General features: G+C 33.5%; 1 protein-coding gene across 1 annotated transcript; it reads right to left on the bottom strand.

The window, feature by feature from the left end:
- Positions 1 to 351: 351 nt before the first annotated feature.
- Positions 352 to 5,627, bottom strand: LOC133782792 (calmodulin-binding receptor-like cytoplasmic kinase 3). The gene is made up of 7 exons (XM_062222175.1): positions 4,375 to 5,627; positions 4,042 to 4,290; positions 3,486 to 3,739; positions 2,364 to 2,529; positions 2,181 to 2,270; positions 1,331 to 1,629; positions 352 to 798 (listed from the first exon to the last, which is right to left on the bottom strand). Exons 1-7 carry the CDS (start codon positions 4,658 to 4,660, stop codon positions 589 to 591), a joined length of 1,554 nt encoding a protein of 517 aa, XP_062078159.1. The 5' UTR covers positions 4,661 to 5,627; the 3' UTR covers positions 352 to 588.
- Between the last annotated feature and the right edge of the window lie 11,110 nt (positions 5,628 to 16,737).

The following is a 16,737-nucleotide window of genomic DNA, read 5'->3' as shown; positions in this document are numbered from 1 at the left end:
TCAAACCATTTGGTACCTCAAGTTTTTGCTTGGCTTTTTTTTTTATTGTATTTAAATTAAAAATTAGTCAAACAAATTATATATATTTCAATAACTAATTCAAAAATATATATTTTTTTAATAAAGTTTGGGTTTTCTTTTGATTAAAATGATTTTTCCGCCTGTCTTAATTATGGATTTTTACCAAAAATTAAATTGTTTGCATAAGTTTTCCTTGATATTTCATGAAATTATAAGGTGTGAACTGATAAAAGTTAAATTTAATAAAAATATAGAATTTTCTATTGTAATCACAGTTTTGTTTATAGAATGAAGCATAGTATCACAATATACAAGAATTGAGAATGAAACTAAAAAAAAGATCAGAATGAAACATAATAGTAAGTATCACAATATACAAGAATGAGAATGAAACTAGAAAGAGATTAGAACCAAAAAGTAAAACTTTGTTCATAGCCAAACTCTTTCTTTACATGGTAAAAGTTGAAGAAACGTTACACTTTCAGGGGGAGGAGGAGAAAGGGGTAAGGTAGGAGGTAAAAGGAATAAGGAAGAAAAGTGGAAACCAATCCATACATATTATATTAACTAAACTCTTCTTGCAGATCTTACATAGTCAGCTCTTATTGCCCACAACTGCTCTCCAACTAATTTCATGTCAGGTCGGTCGGTTCGAATAGGCGCAGCACACTGAATGGCCAAACCAAATATTTTATTGAGTATCTCTGCATCTACAACCTCCTCCATTAAAGGATCAACCAATTCGGTTACACGCCCCTCATTGTATCTGCTGAAGGCCTGAACATGTAGAAAAGAATAACAGATAAAATTAGAGACCCCTTCATAGTAAAACAGAAAAAAGAATAAGAATAAAAACAAAAAGGGCTTTAGTTCCCAAGTGGTTGAATAATTTGAAATGAACTGTCATAGTAGAAAAAAGAAGATTTGGTTCAACAAACCTAATGTGTACTTTTGGTTAAACAAGTTTAGTGGAAGCTGACTTGTTGAACTTAATGGAAATTAGTCTAGAAGTTTGGGAGCAAAGCTGACTATGACTTTGACTTTGACTTTTAGCTGTCATGAACATACTTAGATTTTGAGCCAGCTCTAACCAGCTTAATAGCTTATCCTAGTCAAAGTTGCATCCACAGTGGGAACGATTACATGAGTAACTAATTATGAAGGTCAAACACGAAAAATTTCAACTTCTAGAAAATAGTTAATCTTAAACTTGTTGAACTGTATTGCATGTTTCATATGAAAGTGCTCCAATGGTTGTAAAACTACAACCTGATAGAAATCTTGCACAGTTGACAAAAGATAGACTTACCCATCTGAGTGTTATCCGCTCTTCTACGGGTTTCTTCAGTTCCACTGGTCGACGACCTGTCATAATCTCTATCAGTAAAATTCCAAATGAGTATACATCACTCTTGGCGGTGAGTTGATAAGTCTTCATGTACTCGGGGTCTAGGTAACCGACTGTTCCTTTCACTTTGGTTGAAATGTGTGTTTCGTCTGACTCCATTGGACCCAGCTTTGCAAATCCAAAATCTGCAACCTTGGCTCTCATGCTTTCTGTCAAAAGAATGTTGGACGATTTCACATCTCGGTGGATGATTTGCTTCTCTGTTTTGGGAAAAGCAGAAAATCAGGCAATAATAATTTTCACAGACAAACAAACTTGTAACTGTAAGATGTACAACATTAACATCACATAGTAGAGTGAGTACAATTGCATTTGGAACAAAAGAGTCCCCTATGAATAGGATTCTAAACTTAAGCTAATGCCTACATTGGTAGTTTATCTTCCAGTACAAACTCTCCAGTTAAGATATAATGAACAGTCCACCACTATTTCTATCTACTGATATCATTCCAACAATGCCTTAAGGCTTAGGCAAGTAATGGAATTTTAGGGAAAGAGCATTCATAAATGAAGTCTCACACTCTAATAAGTAAGCAAATGGTAATGAAGGAATCTTCAGACGCAGAGGGATTCTAGTGCATTAGCAAAGTAACAGGGTCATTAGCATAGATTATAGGTTTCCAAAAACTTCCTGTGTCCCTTCCCCACTCCCCAAGGAAAATAGAATAAGGAAAAAGGTAATGGTTCTTGTATTGTTAACCAGAGTTTTGCTCCTAGAAACAAGTCTAATGATATGTGGAGAACGTTTTACCAGCATATAGATGAAGATAAGTTAGGCCATGAGCAACATCAATGGCAATTTCAAGTCGTTGATTGAAATCAAGAATTCTCCCACGATGACCTGCCAAGAATAACAGCAAAATAATTAGTGCCACTGTTATTATCTACAATAATTTATTAAAATTTTCTTATACTAATATAAAAGTAAACTTACCATCCAAATGTTCTCTAAGTGTACCATTTGGCACATACTCTGTTATAATAAGGCGTTCATTTCCTTGATCAACATAACCAAGTAACTTCACTAAATTCCGGTGATCAATTTTTGCTAGAAGCTCAACTTCACTGCTGAACTCGGTGCTGAGATTTTCATATTGTTCCTACAACATATATTCATGTTAAAGTCAAATACACAAGTAAACATGCCTTTTTTGTTTCAATTTTGAACCCCAAATTATCAATGAGAAATAAATGGCAAGAAAATTCGAAGGTATCCCATTTAATAGAATCATCTCAATCTCTTATAAGATGATAAAAAGTTAATTTATTTTGAATATTTGGATAAGAATCATCACTTTCCATCAATGAATAAAATATCTGGTATCTTTGACATGCACTCCTATGAAATGCCCTACGGATTGGTATCAGAACATGTTAAGAATTTTTAATAGAGATAATAAATCCCGCCCACTCTTTATTAAATAACACAATCATCACATGCCATAATCACATTTAAATTATAGTTGGTGCAAGTCCATAAGGATCACAATACTTATGTTCTTTGGTATGTTGCTTACTTTCATATAACATTTCACAATCACAAACCAGAAAGCTGTTTTAATTCTTATTCCATTAGATGAATCAATTATTAACATTGTATGTTATAAGGTACTGAAGATTATACATTTGAAACATTTTAGGCAGACTTAGTCACTTATATTTCTTTCTTCACATAAATTCTAATAGGTTGCAGTTCTAACTTGCAAGTTCTTAGTGTTCTTTGATATATTGTCATATTTCGATTTCTTCATCATATATTATTTGGTGGAACTAAACATACCCCCAACCCCCCTTTTTCACCCTGAGCATATTTTTTTTGTATCATCAGTGGTTTTTAATCTTTATTTGAGTCAAGTACTCAACCTCATTAGCATTATAAAACATAAATTTATTCCCTTAGTATTATTAAATAATGCTCTTCTCTTATGCTTTTAATTCTTTCAACTTGTAGTAAAGCTAAGCTAATTTAATTTGTGAAGTTCACTCGAGTTAAGTGCACCTATCAAACTTAAGAAGGCTATCTAAGTAGGTTCAAGATCATATGAACTATCCTTACCTTCTTTCCTCGCTTAATAGCAACTATAAGGCCATTATCTAGCTGGGCTTTGTAGACCGTTCCAAACCCTCCTTCACCTATCTGAAGCGACGATGAGAAATTACGAGTTGCTCTGGCTACCTGACTCATGTTGAGATGCAATGATCCAAGTCTACTGAGTTGTGGAGAAAATCTAGGACTAGGCGGTACACGATATGAACTAGCTGGGATTTTTTCAGCTGCAGAACTTACTTCAAAAGAGGAAACGGATTCCACTGCAGGAACACAATCAATTTTTAAACAATTTAAAAATGATCATACAATGAAACAGAGGCAGCAACAATTAAAAAGAAGTTTTATTTATTTATTAATCGAGACAAACGCAGTAATTGTTGGCATTTTAAATAACACATATTAGTCTTCTTGAGCTAAGTGTTTACTTGCTGTTGATCTCATCAAAAAGTATAAAATAAAATAAGAACAGCTTGTATTACTTACTCATAGGACCAAAGTAACACATAGTTATTAACTTTTCAATCAACATAATGGTGAGATACGATATAAGCGATAGACTCACTTGTATAATGATGATCCTTGGTAAGAGCAGTGGAGGAATTTTCTTTTCTTTTCTTGTGCAAGCACGGACACAGAACAATACAACAGGCTAAAACGGATCCTGCTGCTAGTAATCCAATTTTGCTTTTAGTTGACCCATGTTTGGAATCCCTTTTTTCTTCTCCATCGTCGTTTTTCTGTTCGGGGATAGTGGATTTGTATTTTGGATCCTTTTGCAAGAGTTTCCTACCTTTCTTAGAGAAAAAATCATCTGCAGAAGCAAATCAAAGTGCAAAAATATTATTAGAGTTTCATAAGTTATGGAAATAAAATAATGCTTCATACTAGACCATACCTGTTGAAACATCCAATTGACAGTGATCACTTCTGAGGTATCCCTCGAAGTTGCAATCATTTCCATTGTAGGTTAGGAGAGCCCCACAGAATAAATCTTTTTCCACTAAATTCCCGTTTATATAAAACAATTCATTCCCATAAGAATTTGAATAGGCAACAAGATCACCACAAACTTTAGACTCTGTGACGAAACCAGAGCTATAGATAGCTGACAATTGAACTAGCAACAAGAGGCTTAAAATAGCAAACTCCATTCTAAAGCTCAGCATTTGCTCACTTTGCATAAACAAAATGATAATAACTAGAGCATCAGTTCAGAATTCTCCCAGTCAACACCAAGCGCAGCCCAGTCAGCCAAGTAGGATAAAGATTTTGAAGCCCATTAATCTTCGTGTTCAGCACTCTAAATACTAATTTTGTGTAATCGCCTTGAAGTTTTGATCAAAATCTACAAACCCCAAATTTGACAGAAAATGAGACCTTTAATGCTTCCTTCACAAATTTGACAACGAAATAACCCTTTTTTCAGATAAATAAGCTGATTAATGCTACTAGTAGTTGAAGGGATCAAATTGCAGCATCCAACCAGGCAAGTCCAATGTCTTCTACTCACTTCTAAGCTCCACTAGCGTTTTCAAGATCAAATTTTCCATAAATTTTCTCAAAATTGGGTCAATACCAAAGCGGCTTTCTGTAGAAAATTTCAATTATCTCCAAAATCCTCTTATATAAGCCACTACAATTTCAAGCAGTGTGTAGAAAATCCAATCACAAACTTCAAAACCCAATTGAGAAAACTAAAAAATAATAAGAACCCAGATGGAATAGTACCACAGTGATTAAAGTGTCAAAATTTTCCTTAAAAAATTCTACTACCAAATCCCCAAAGAACACAAACCCACATCTCAAAAAAGAGCTAAAAAGATCATAACCCAATACTCAAAACTTGTAGATAAAAGGCTAGATATGATTAAATGAGTTCAACCTCAACCCAGAAAGACAAAAATTCAGTAACAAAACCAAACCTGAATAAAGGCGGCTGAGGTTTAAGGGATATAGTTGACACGAAAACTAGTTATGGCTTTTTATCTTTAGCTTCGATAGATTGATTGCTTGCTTAGTTTAGCTTGTGTGACAAGAACACAAAGCAAAACAAAGCAAAGGTAGAAAAAAGAAATGAAGACCGACCAACCCGAGGAGGAAGAAGAAGAGAAAAGGAGGTGGTGGTGGCCTTTGTATTGTGTGATTTAACCCATGGCCGTCTTACCGCATTATAATATTATTGGCCTCTAAGTTGGAACTTTGACCGTTGGCACTTACCCATGTCATTGCTGGGATGCCTCCCCAAGGGCTTTGTGGTAATTTCAATTTGTTTAATTTTTTATTTTGGTCTTTTTGCTATAACCACCTATTTTTTTTAAAAAGATTTATATATTTTTGCATTTGTGTTTTATTTCATTACGTATTTAGATTTTATATTTTGATAAATTTATTTTTTGATTTTGTATTTTGTAAAATAGTTCAAATAGACTCATAAACTCAATTTTGATTAAAAAAAAATTGAATATAACTACACAGTTGTTTGGCAAAATAATTTTATTTTTGTTTTAAATTGTTAGTTTAGTGAATTATTTGTAATTTGAGTTCAGAAAACTTTGATCAAAATTGAGTTTAGGGTTCTATTTGAACAATTTTATAAAACACAGGGTCCAAAAAATTATTTGTCAAAACACAAGGTCTAAATAGGTAATTGAACAAAACACAGAGTTCAAAAAAGTATAAACCCTTTTTTAAATTCTTAATCTTCTTTTGTAATTTAGACCGTTGTCATAATGGTGTCTCATAATTTAGACAGCTGATCAAAAAATTCAAACAGTCGCTTGAAATTTTTAGATAGCTGGTTAAAAATTTTAGATAACTAGTCGAATTTTATATAGAGTTCATTTTACAAAAAATTATCAAAAGTAGATCAGGGTTCAAATTCACTTTAAAAAAAATGTAATTTTCACAAATTTTTCTTTTATTTTTTATCTTTTTTATCAACCTTTTTAGTTGTTGTTTGTCCTTATACTACCAAAAATGGTATTATTAAACATTAAACTCTCTTCACTTACTACTAATAATTAATTTTTGGTGAACTTTATGAAGGAACAAGATAATTGATATGAATTATTAAGGTATTATTAGGATAGATATGTTTGTTTAATGGGTGAGATTATAACTATGATAATTGAATGTAATTGAGAGTCTAATGTTATTATCTAATTTTTATAGGGATGAGTTGAGTATTGGTATAATTATCTTAAAAAAATAACTATATTTTATATTATTATGTAATTACTAACTATAATATAATATTGCCACAAAAAAACTATAATATAATATGATAATAAAATTTGTTAATAGAGTATAATTTTATTAGGGCAATAATTACGCAATTTAGAAATTATACACAATTTTCAAACACGCTTTAAATGGTATTTTATTAAAATTAAACATAATTATATTTTCTAGACCATTTTGGGATAAATAAGAGCTCCAATGGAACACTTCATTAAAGTTGAATACTATGGCTGCATGGTGCAACCGCTATTCATTTAAAATAAAACTTTAAAGGTTGAAATGTCTAATATATATCCATACCCTTTTATCTTATTTACACATTTATATTATATTTAATATTATAAGTTTTATTTATTTATAATTATTATATTTTATTTTTAAATTTTAGTTCTAGTATTATATTAACATTTTACTAAAAAAATATGAAACACAAAATTAATAAAAAAAATAACAATAACACTACAAAATTTAAAATACCAAATTAAATTAAACTAAATCAAACAGGAAAAAAAAGTAATATGAACTAGAACAAAATATTGATCAATAATAAATTTTAATTTTTTCAATTAACTAATTAATATAATTATGATAATAATATAGTATTTGATATAAACATTTGTTAGTTAAATTAATTATTGAGAATTAGAAAGAAGAAAAGAAGAAAGAGAATATTTTTTTGGTATAAAATTTCAAGAAATAGGTTGGAGAGAAAATAATAGTTTGATGTGATAGATGTATAAAATGAAGTTGAAGTTGCTCTAAAATAAAATAATGGGTTAGAAGATGACCTAATAGAAGAAGAAAAAATATTCACTAGTAGTTTCATATATTCAGAAATAATATTTGACATTTGTATAAGAAAAACTGGAAATTGAATATAATTAGTTCGTATCTCTAGACGTTTTACACCCACCCACGCACCCATAGGCAATACTTTTGAAGTAAAATTAAGAGTGGCCTTAAAACTTAGCCATCAAATTTAATTTAATTTTTTTAGTATAATTGTTAATAATATTGGAAAAATGAGAAGTGGGGTATAATTATTGAAACTTAGGAAGAATACTCAACCAACCTTATTAAATTGAGCAAGTTTAGCTTTTTTTTTTTTATTAGATTGAAAGGGACTTTGATTGCTATTTTGTTATTATTATTATTATTATTACAATGTGAAATGGTTTGCACATGCCTTTGAATTTATATGTGATTAGCTGGAAAAAGACTAGAGAATTAAATTACTATAACATCATAGTATTGATAAAAAAAAAAACACTAATTATATCAAATAGATGTACTTACTTCAGTGATTTGATGCCTGTTGATTAGGCCGAATACTAGGTGGGGCCATACGAAGGAAAAGTTCCTGAAAGCCCAACAGAAACAATCCATCCAAATATGTTTCTTATTATTTAATTTTTATTTTTTTGGGGGCCAAATGACTGATGTTGGGATTTTTGTCCTTGGGAGTTATGACTTAATACCTTACTCCAGTCCAAGTAGTGTCAGTAGTGATCCAGCTCATGTGATTAAATATGAAGGTGTATTTTTATAAACATGGTGTTATTATATTAAAATATCTTTTCTTTTGGTCTAAAAAATAGGTTTGTCTTAATATCTGAAAAAATAGACATTTTTATTACATTATTGTAATAATATGTTTGTGTGCGTCTATAAATAAATATATATTTAAATATCTATTTCGATGTTATTGTCGCAAGTAGTTATTTATTCCTTATCTCTCATGTTATTTATTGTCACAAGAATTTATGAATATCATAAGTGTCATTCTATTTGTATAGAAAACCAATGTAAATGATTCAATATTAATTGGTATTTCATAAAGTCTAAAGTGAAATTATATATATTTTTGTAATTTCTTAGAATATTTTTTATATCATCTATAAGATTAAGAGATCACATCATTGGCAATGATATCTTCAATATTTTGATCGAACATACCTAAAATGGGATTATCAATGAAATATGTAAAGAAAACAAGAAAGTCTAACAAGAAGTCAATGCTAGCCAGAACTTAATATAAAGTTAAAAAAAAAAAAGAACTCAAATATTGCATGTATTAAAAATAAAAGTAATAAGAATTATTATATTAATCTTTATCACTATATATGTCACAACAATGGTGTTCTACTTAGCTTTTTTTTAGGATTGAAAAAAATGTGATGTTTTAAATTTCCTTAATATAGACAAAATGACAAACTTGGAATTAGTGTCACTATATATACAAATTTGTATTTTGTTATTGATTGATAAGCTCGTGTGATTATTTTGTCTTTGACATCTCCCATAGTCAAAGTAATTGGATATTAGCCAAATAAATAATTTTCTAAGTAATAACATATGAAGGTTATTCCTACAAACATCAACTATCTGTCAATGTAATTTGGTCAAAGCTAAAGGTTCATCAAGTGCAGTGCAAATTAGGTTGTGTAACTAAATTTAGGATATTCATTTAAGTTTTACCTATATTTTTTTATTTTATCAAATATATACCCAAATTTATTTACTTTTCATTTGCAGCATACATAAAATCTCCAAAAATATCAAAATATGCTACAACTATATTAAGCATAGTAAATATGTTATTCTTAAAACAACTCTGTTTTATGGATATTTTAGTAATTTTTTCATTTGAGGGTAATTCGGTAATCTAATACTCTTGATGGGTATTTTTGTAATTTTGTGAATTTATGTGTTGTGTGATTAAATGAATATGTTCATGTGATATTAATATATGTGTAAAATATTTTATGTTGGAAAATACCGAAGGTGCTCAGATTATGTACAAAAGTGACAAATCACGGTTTCCTTCAAGTTCTAGGGGTTTTGTTGTCAAGAATTGTTGAAAGAATGGTCATTATAGAATTAAGAGAACTTATGGGGAATAAGTTAATTATAGATTATGGAAATTAATAGTGTAGTGGAGAATTACTAAAAAGGGTTCAATGAAATTGTAGGAATAACTTAGATCAATGGTAGAATAGTAATTTGGCAAAAGTGAGTCATTATAAATAGAAAGTGAGAGACTATGGTTAGGTTTACACTCACAATCTGAAATTGGTGGCTGATCTACACATGATCAAAGGACATAACTCTCTTTCTCTCTCTCTCTCTCTCTCTCTAGACTAGGGTTCAAGATCTAAGGAATAATGAGAAGAAAGTGTTGGTAACAGATTACCGAGTGCGCAGCGGAATGCACGGTGGTGGGCCCTGGTAATAACACAAATTTATTTTATTTAAAACAGCTATAAATAACGGATCAATTAATATACATACATTAATTCAAACACACATAGAAGAAGAATACCAGCTGAAGCATATCAAGTGTCCTTGCTTACTTCTTGTACTCGTATAATTAATTGAACATCCAATCCATAAGCTTTGACGAAACTCAAACAAAGATCTTGTGAATCGTTCTCTACACCTCAAGACGTGTGTGGGCATGTAGAGAAACTATATGTGATTTTGTGATTTGCAAAATGTTCTCAACACATAAGATCTTGGAATAGGCTTTAAGAAGTTAGGTTTTCAGGATTTTGAGAAAAAAATACGATACTTTTTTTCTCTGTGAAAAGTCTGAGAAAAACTTAACCTGCTTAGAAACTTTTTCTAACATATTGTTTGTATTAATGAATTAAATCACATTTAAAACATTATAATTATTAAAATAAATAAAATAGACAAAGACTAAGTCATACACTCAGCTACACGCCAATCACATTGCATGGCGTGTGACACATGCCAATTTCAAGGTATGTGTCTTAACCACTTATATTTATTAATTATATTTAAGAGTAAATGGCGGCCAAAATACCTAATGTTTTCAAAATGTTGCACTTTTATATCCAATCTTTTTTTTTTTTGCGGTAAATATACTCAATGTCTTCAAAATGTTACACTTTTATACTCAAACTTTTTTTTTTTGCAGTAAATATATCTAATGTTTTTAAAATATTACACTTTTATACCTATTTTTAAAACTATTTTGAGAAATAATAAGAAAGTGAAGGAAATAATAAAAATAATGGATTTTGGTTGTTTTTTAAATTTTAAATTATGTTCATTTTCAAAATAATAAAAAAAATTAAGATTAGTAAAATTAATCAAAATAATTAAACTTATATTTTTCCTTTGCTTTTTTTAAAAAAAAAAACTTATATTTTAAATTAATGAAAATATATAAGTTTTTAATTATTTTAAATCATTTTTATTAATTTTAATAAAATATTTATTAATGTTGATAACTGGATTTTGAATGTTCTTAATGAAGGTTTTGGGGAAATTGGGTTTAGGTAAAAAAACACCCACACATACTATAACAAATAGGTATTGTAGGCAATATAATGCACAAAACAATGTTTAGAATGAATATTGGGTTTAATTACACTGATTTCAGGTTCAAAATCGATGTGAAATTTTTTAGAATTTCGGGAAAACAGGGTTTTTCCTGCCTATTTTCGGAGTTGAAAAGTTTTTCTTTTCATATTCACTTTTTGATCCATTTTTCCAACATGTTCTCTTGTTTATTGTGTTTTTATCAGGATGTTGTTGGTCGTATAAACACTTAACTTTTAAATATGAGCAACGCTATCCTTACTTTTCTTTTTCTTCTTTCTCTATTCGTAGATTCTTACTTCCCATTTGCTCTTCTCAGATATTCATGCATGATCCCTGGGGAGGTGAGAGACCAATAGACAGCGACCTGCTTGCTCTACTGTTCGAGGTTCAGGAACAACCTTCTCTGCCTTTTCCAGATCCTTCGACACCACCTCCAATTCCTACGACCAGACTTCCTCAAAATTCTCAAAAGAATCAACCAAACATGGGTCGTGTCAAACACATTGCTCATAGGAAAAGAAAAACCATAAACTCACCTACCACCCAGCCATCTGCTAACACCAAGGATCCTTCGAACGACCCTCAACCCTTGAACGTTGCACCACCAGAGATTCAACCTAAGGCCCGTCCATATGAAGGCCCACAAGCAGAGGTACCCTAGTGTATCACCCCTCCAAGCGTCATATCGACCAGGATGGTGGAAAAATATCCCAAGAAGTATGGGTTTCCTAGGATTACTTTATATAAGCTCACACCCAACCAAAGGGCAAACATGCTCGGAGGTGCCTGTAGCACCTAGTCGAGGTACCACATAGAAGCAAGGGAAATTTTTCCCATGCACAACTTTTTCTGAGAGGTAGCCAATTATTTCGAGGTCGCCCCATTCTAAATAACTCCCAACGGATGTAGAGTACTTTCAACACTCTATATCCTGTATAATAATAAAAGGTGGCATGTGCCTACCCCTCACAAGATCAACTACCTGTTCGATCTCAAATCCAACCTCAACCAAAGCAACATGGGGTTCTTCCATTTCTATCCCCAGGAATCTGGTCGCACATTCCTGAGTGATATAACTTATAAATCCAACATGGGAAAGTACTTCCAAGAGTACTTCCTCATGATCGACCTAGTCGCAGATAACATGGCCTTCACGCGAGGATGTAAACCCTTTAATCTTTATTCGACACTCCTCTAGTTGCTTTGTATCTTTTCCTTGTTCTTAGTCGGTTTGCATTGTGCCTAGGTCCATGGTATCGACCAGAACCCACTCCAGAGATGGAGATAATGGCTGCGGCTGCAGCCCTGGCCAGCATGACACATATAGAAAAAAATGTCAAGGAGTTGGTCACAGAAAGTAACTTGAGGCTGGTTGGCCTTCTAGAGCCTCACCAAGAGGTGAGAGAATCAACTACGGGGAGTGCCACTAGAGATGGCACTGAAGAGCAAGAGAACCCTGAACAGCAATAGGATGTGTCACAGCCCCAAAGGTCCCGACCAACAGGAGTGACCATTCGAGAGCCTAACATCAACACTCAACCAGCCAATATCCATCCCCAACATGGGAGGGAAAATGTAATGCACCAAAATCCCTAATGAGGTTTAATGGTTGGATTAGTAGGGCGGGATGGCCATAATTGATTTATTATGCCATTAAATTATTATGTGCATGTTTATGTGAATTATATTATAATATGATGTTAAATGCATGTATGTGGGTCCACATTTAATCATAGGGGCATTTTGGTAATTTGGCCAATTGAGGGCGTAATTGTATATTTGTATGCATGTTGGTGAACTATTCTTGAGGCCACATAATAATGTGGATTTGCTCGAGCCATTCGGCATGAGACGATCTTTGAGTACAAGTTAGCAGTTTGGTCATAACGGGATTAAGTTCGGGGCTCGGGGTGAGTCTCGAGGTAATTTGGTGATTAGAACGTTGCCAGAAATTAAAGGGTGATAGGATATGGATTTTTGGTATTTGAGAATTTGGGGAATAACGGGAATTGGAGGGTGTTAATTATGATTTATCGAAATAGGTGGGAAATGTTGGTTTTACCCTTAGGAGCCTTTAGAAGACTTTAAATGACCTAGGGGCAAAAATGTCTTTTCACCCTAAGATATATTTAAGCCATTGAAGGCTGTAGAAGCTTAGCCAAAATAGAGCAAGTTGTTTCTCTCCCGTACATCTTTCCTCCTCATTTTCTCTTCATTTTCTTCTTGGATTCATGAGCTCCTTTTGAGGATTCAAGCTAGGGAAGTGGACCTTGGTGGCTTAGGATTGTGTTCCACCATTGAAGAGGGTTCTAAACTGAGCTTGAGGTAAGGTTCTAGCCATTAAAACTCTAGATTTGTTCTGTATTTCAGTTTGGTTTTCTAGGTTTGATAATGGGAATTGATGGGAGTTTTTGGCTAGGGTTACTTGGGTTATGATGCCTAGGATATGTGTGGATGGTTTTTGGGTTCATTTGGGACTTAAAATGAGGTTTGGAAGATTGTTATTAAGGTTGGAAATGGTGGTGTCGAAAGAAGAAAAACCAGGGCAGAAACTACTTGGTCCTAGCGCTATAGTGCCCAAGGGAGGGCGCTACAGCGCTGTCCCAGGGTAGTTTTTCCTGAATCCTGTTTTGGGCCTTTTTAAGTGTTTTTGGCTCGGGGTTTCAATTCCTAAGGCTCGGGATCAAATCTACTCACCGTTTGGGTACAATTCGGGGTCCCGGGAGTGAGGTTTAGGTTAAGACCCTTTTATTGTTGATTTTCATTCATGAATATTATAATTGGTTATGACTAGGTAACCGCTAAGGAATCAAAAGGTTGATCGTTCTCAGGGGTCGTTCTTTTACTATTTCTCGCTCGAACCAGAAGTAATAAAACTGCACCCCATATGTGACATGCATGGTTATTATTAAGGCATGTTAAGTGTTTAAATGTGGACATTGATTGCATATCAAATGCTTAACAAATCTTGCTTACTTGTGAATGGCACTAACTTATTAGTCAAAATCGGTAATGGTGTCAGAACTGATTGTGATGCTGTGACTTACTAGTCAAGTTCGACAGTAGTACTGAGCACTGGCCGTATATTATTGACCTATGAATTAGGAGCGGCATAAGCATCATGAACGCAGAGCCGAAAAGATTAGATCTAATCGACATCAGCATTGAATGACTCACCATGAGCATTAATGCCAGACCGACCCCAAGTTCGATGAAAACTAAAAGCGCTTGTCTAGTTCCATGATTAGTCACTCAGAGCCAGGACCAGAAGGCCTAGGTGACTGCAATGTCACATGGCTAGGGTACGGAACCCACACTAGCGACTCCATGGTCACTCATTTGGTTTACATTAGTGAGTCGTTCGTCAATCACTCATCTGATTTAGGCTAGTGACTCGGTCACTCATTTGTGAATGGTGTGGAATCCACATTAGTAACTTACACATCTGTTACACATTTGTTTGGGGCTATAAGCTCTGGATGATTATCATGATCATTATTTGATATTATATACATGCAGTAATGAGTTTTCTTGCTGAGCCTTGGCTCACGGGTGCTATGTGGTGCAGGTAAAGGGAAAGAAAAGCTCACCCAGCCTTGAGTGGAGAGCTTAGGTGGTGATGTGTACATATGCGGCCGCTTGACCACCACGGCCAAGGAGTTTCTCAGAGGAACTAGGGGTTAACCCTATTTTTGCCGCTTAGGTCGACGGGTTGTAAATTTTACACTGTAATGACCATTTTGGATTGTAAATAACTTGTAAACGCTTTTATGGGCCCATGAATAGTTTTATGTTTTAAATAAAATATATCATTTCCTTTTGATTGGTTTTCCACCTTAACCTATTACTAACACCTAGATGCACGTTTATAACCAAAGAACTTGATTAGCGAGTTAAGCACAGTTCAAAGTTCACAGTAATGGTCTTGGAGTAACCAGGGCGTTATAGAAAAAAAAAAAATTACCCGAATATGTTGGTCCTATACTTGAATCCTTCGATGAGAACGATATAGATTTTTCACTTTTGGATACATTGCCCATCCCTTATCATCTATTCGATAGGGATGACAATATTAATTTTTTGACAAATAGTTTTAGCTTGGACTTCTTCGAGATAGATAGTGAGTGTAGCAATAATTTCTTAGATAACGTAGCAACCAATAAAATAGTTCGGGTATACTACTTAGAATTTCTTTTAATTTTTTTCCTTATCATGTAAAAATATTTCTTGACATATCTGCTCGTGTTTGTTTTCTTGTAGTCATGCAAACCGAAGATGCGTTCGACATCTATGCTTCTGGAGGCAAACCATCGAGCTCGAAGAAATTGAGCAAGAAAAATTATGGAGAAGATAGTGGGGAACCTTCAAGAAAAAAGGCTCGACCAGAAGACCCTCTAGCTTCCATTCCTTCCAGAATAACTACCCCTCCTCCTCCTCCTCGCACTACGTCCTCCGCCGACCAGGCGGGAGCTTCTTTGGCAATGGAATCGTTAAGAAATGCCTCTTTCTCAACAATTGATAGACTTCAGAAGATAGTCAAACATTGTCGCAGCCAAGAGACCTTTATCTCCCTCCCTTCGCTGAGACCCAGTCAGGTCCTTGCTCGTGGGCTCATTGAAGTCCTCAGCGTGAGTTTCTTTTGTATTTTAATTTAGTTGAACAATATTTCATTTTATTAGCTCTGACAACTTCATCTTTTCATTGTTCGCAGGGTATTTTGACCATGAACAACGGTTGGCGTCACACCGACGAGGTCGACTCAAAGCATGCTAAGGAGATTAAGGCATGGGAGGCCAATGTCAAAGCATTGGAGGCCAAGTTAAGATAGTTATTGATAAAGTTGTTGCTTTGTCCAACGAGTTGAAGAAGAGACAAGAAGATCTAGCTAGGTCTGTTGCTGCTAAGGACAAGTTCAAGGAAGCCTCTGAAACCAACTACAAGGAGGTAGCCAAGCTGCAAGAAGATTTGGAGGCAAGCATGAAGGAGGCCAACAGTCTGGAGGACCGTGTTAAGCTGATTGAAGAGCAGAATGCCTTAAACTTGGGGAGGTTTCGAGGAGCCACCTTTAACTGCTTTTACATGTTCTGGAAGAATAATCAAGATGCGAACTTTGATTACCTGCCTGAGCAGGTAAAACATGCTGAACTTGCCAAGTGCGCTGCTCGCCTGGAAGAGGAGAAAAATCCCCCAAAGTCTCCTGAAATTTCCCTGGCAACATGCGTCAAAGAGGAAGTTGGAACCTCTGTCGATCAACAACCTCAACAGGACCCCCCTTCAGATACACAATAATTATAAATTTTTTATGTAACTAGAACACCCAAACAAGCTATTCACGGTGTTAAGACAACTTGCTGCCTAAGGCACTTTTATTCTTTTAATATTTTTAATTACATCTGAGCTGCAATTTCTCACAGTGTAAAGATATTTTGTTTGATATTACAATTGCTATTATAACATTTGCTCGTATGATCGAACCTAGCATAACACTTTATTATTATTTCACAAATTAGCTAATTTTTTTTAAAAAATACTCTATGTGTCATAGTATGCTTTCCTTTATTTGCTTGTGTTTACATATGTTTATAATATGCTTTGCTCACTTATTATTTTATATTCCCCCAAGTGATCAAGGACTCTAAGGTTCTCAGTCACTTGCCATTGACCA

This window comes from Humulus lupulus, chromosome 6 (genome assembly GCF_963169125.1).
Source record: "Humulus lupulus chromosome 6, drHumLupu1.1, whole genome shotgun sequence".
NCBI classification, from domain to species: domain Eukaryota; kingdom Viridiplantae; phylum Streptophyta; class Magnoliopsida; order Rosales; family Cannabaceae; genus Humulus; species Humulus lupulus.
This window is presented reverse-complemented; position numbering and strand designations above follow the sequence as displayed.

What these genes read in the sequence shown, in the direction of transcription:
- LOC133782792 (XM_062222175.1), bottom strand. Translation starts at nt 4,660, where the DNA reads ATGCAAAGTGAGCAAATGCTGAGCTTTAGAATGGAGTTTGCTATTTTA. An exon ending in TCAATTGGATGTTTCAACAG is followed by an intron (nt 4,291 to 4,374) that starts GTATGGTCTAGT and finishes TTGCTTCTGCAG; the next exon opens with ATGATTTTTTCTCTAAGAAA. An exon ending in TTATCTTCATCTATATGCTG is followed by an intron (nt 1,630 to 2,180) that starts GTAAAACGTTCT and finishes TTCCCAAAACAG; the next exon opens with AGAAGCAAATCATCCACCGA.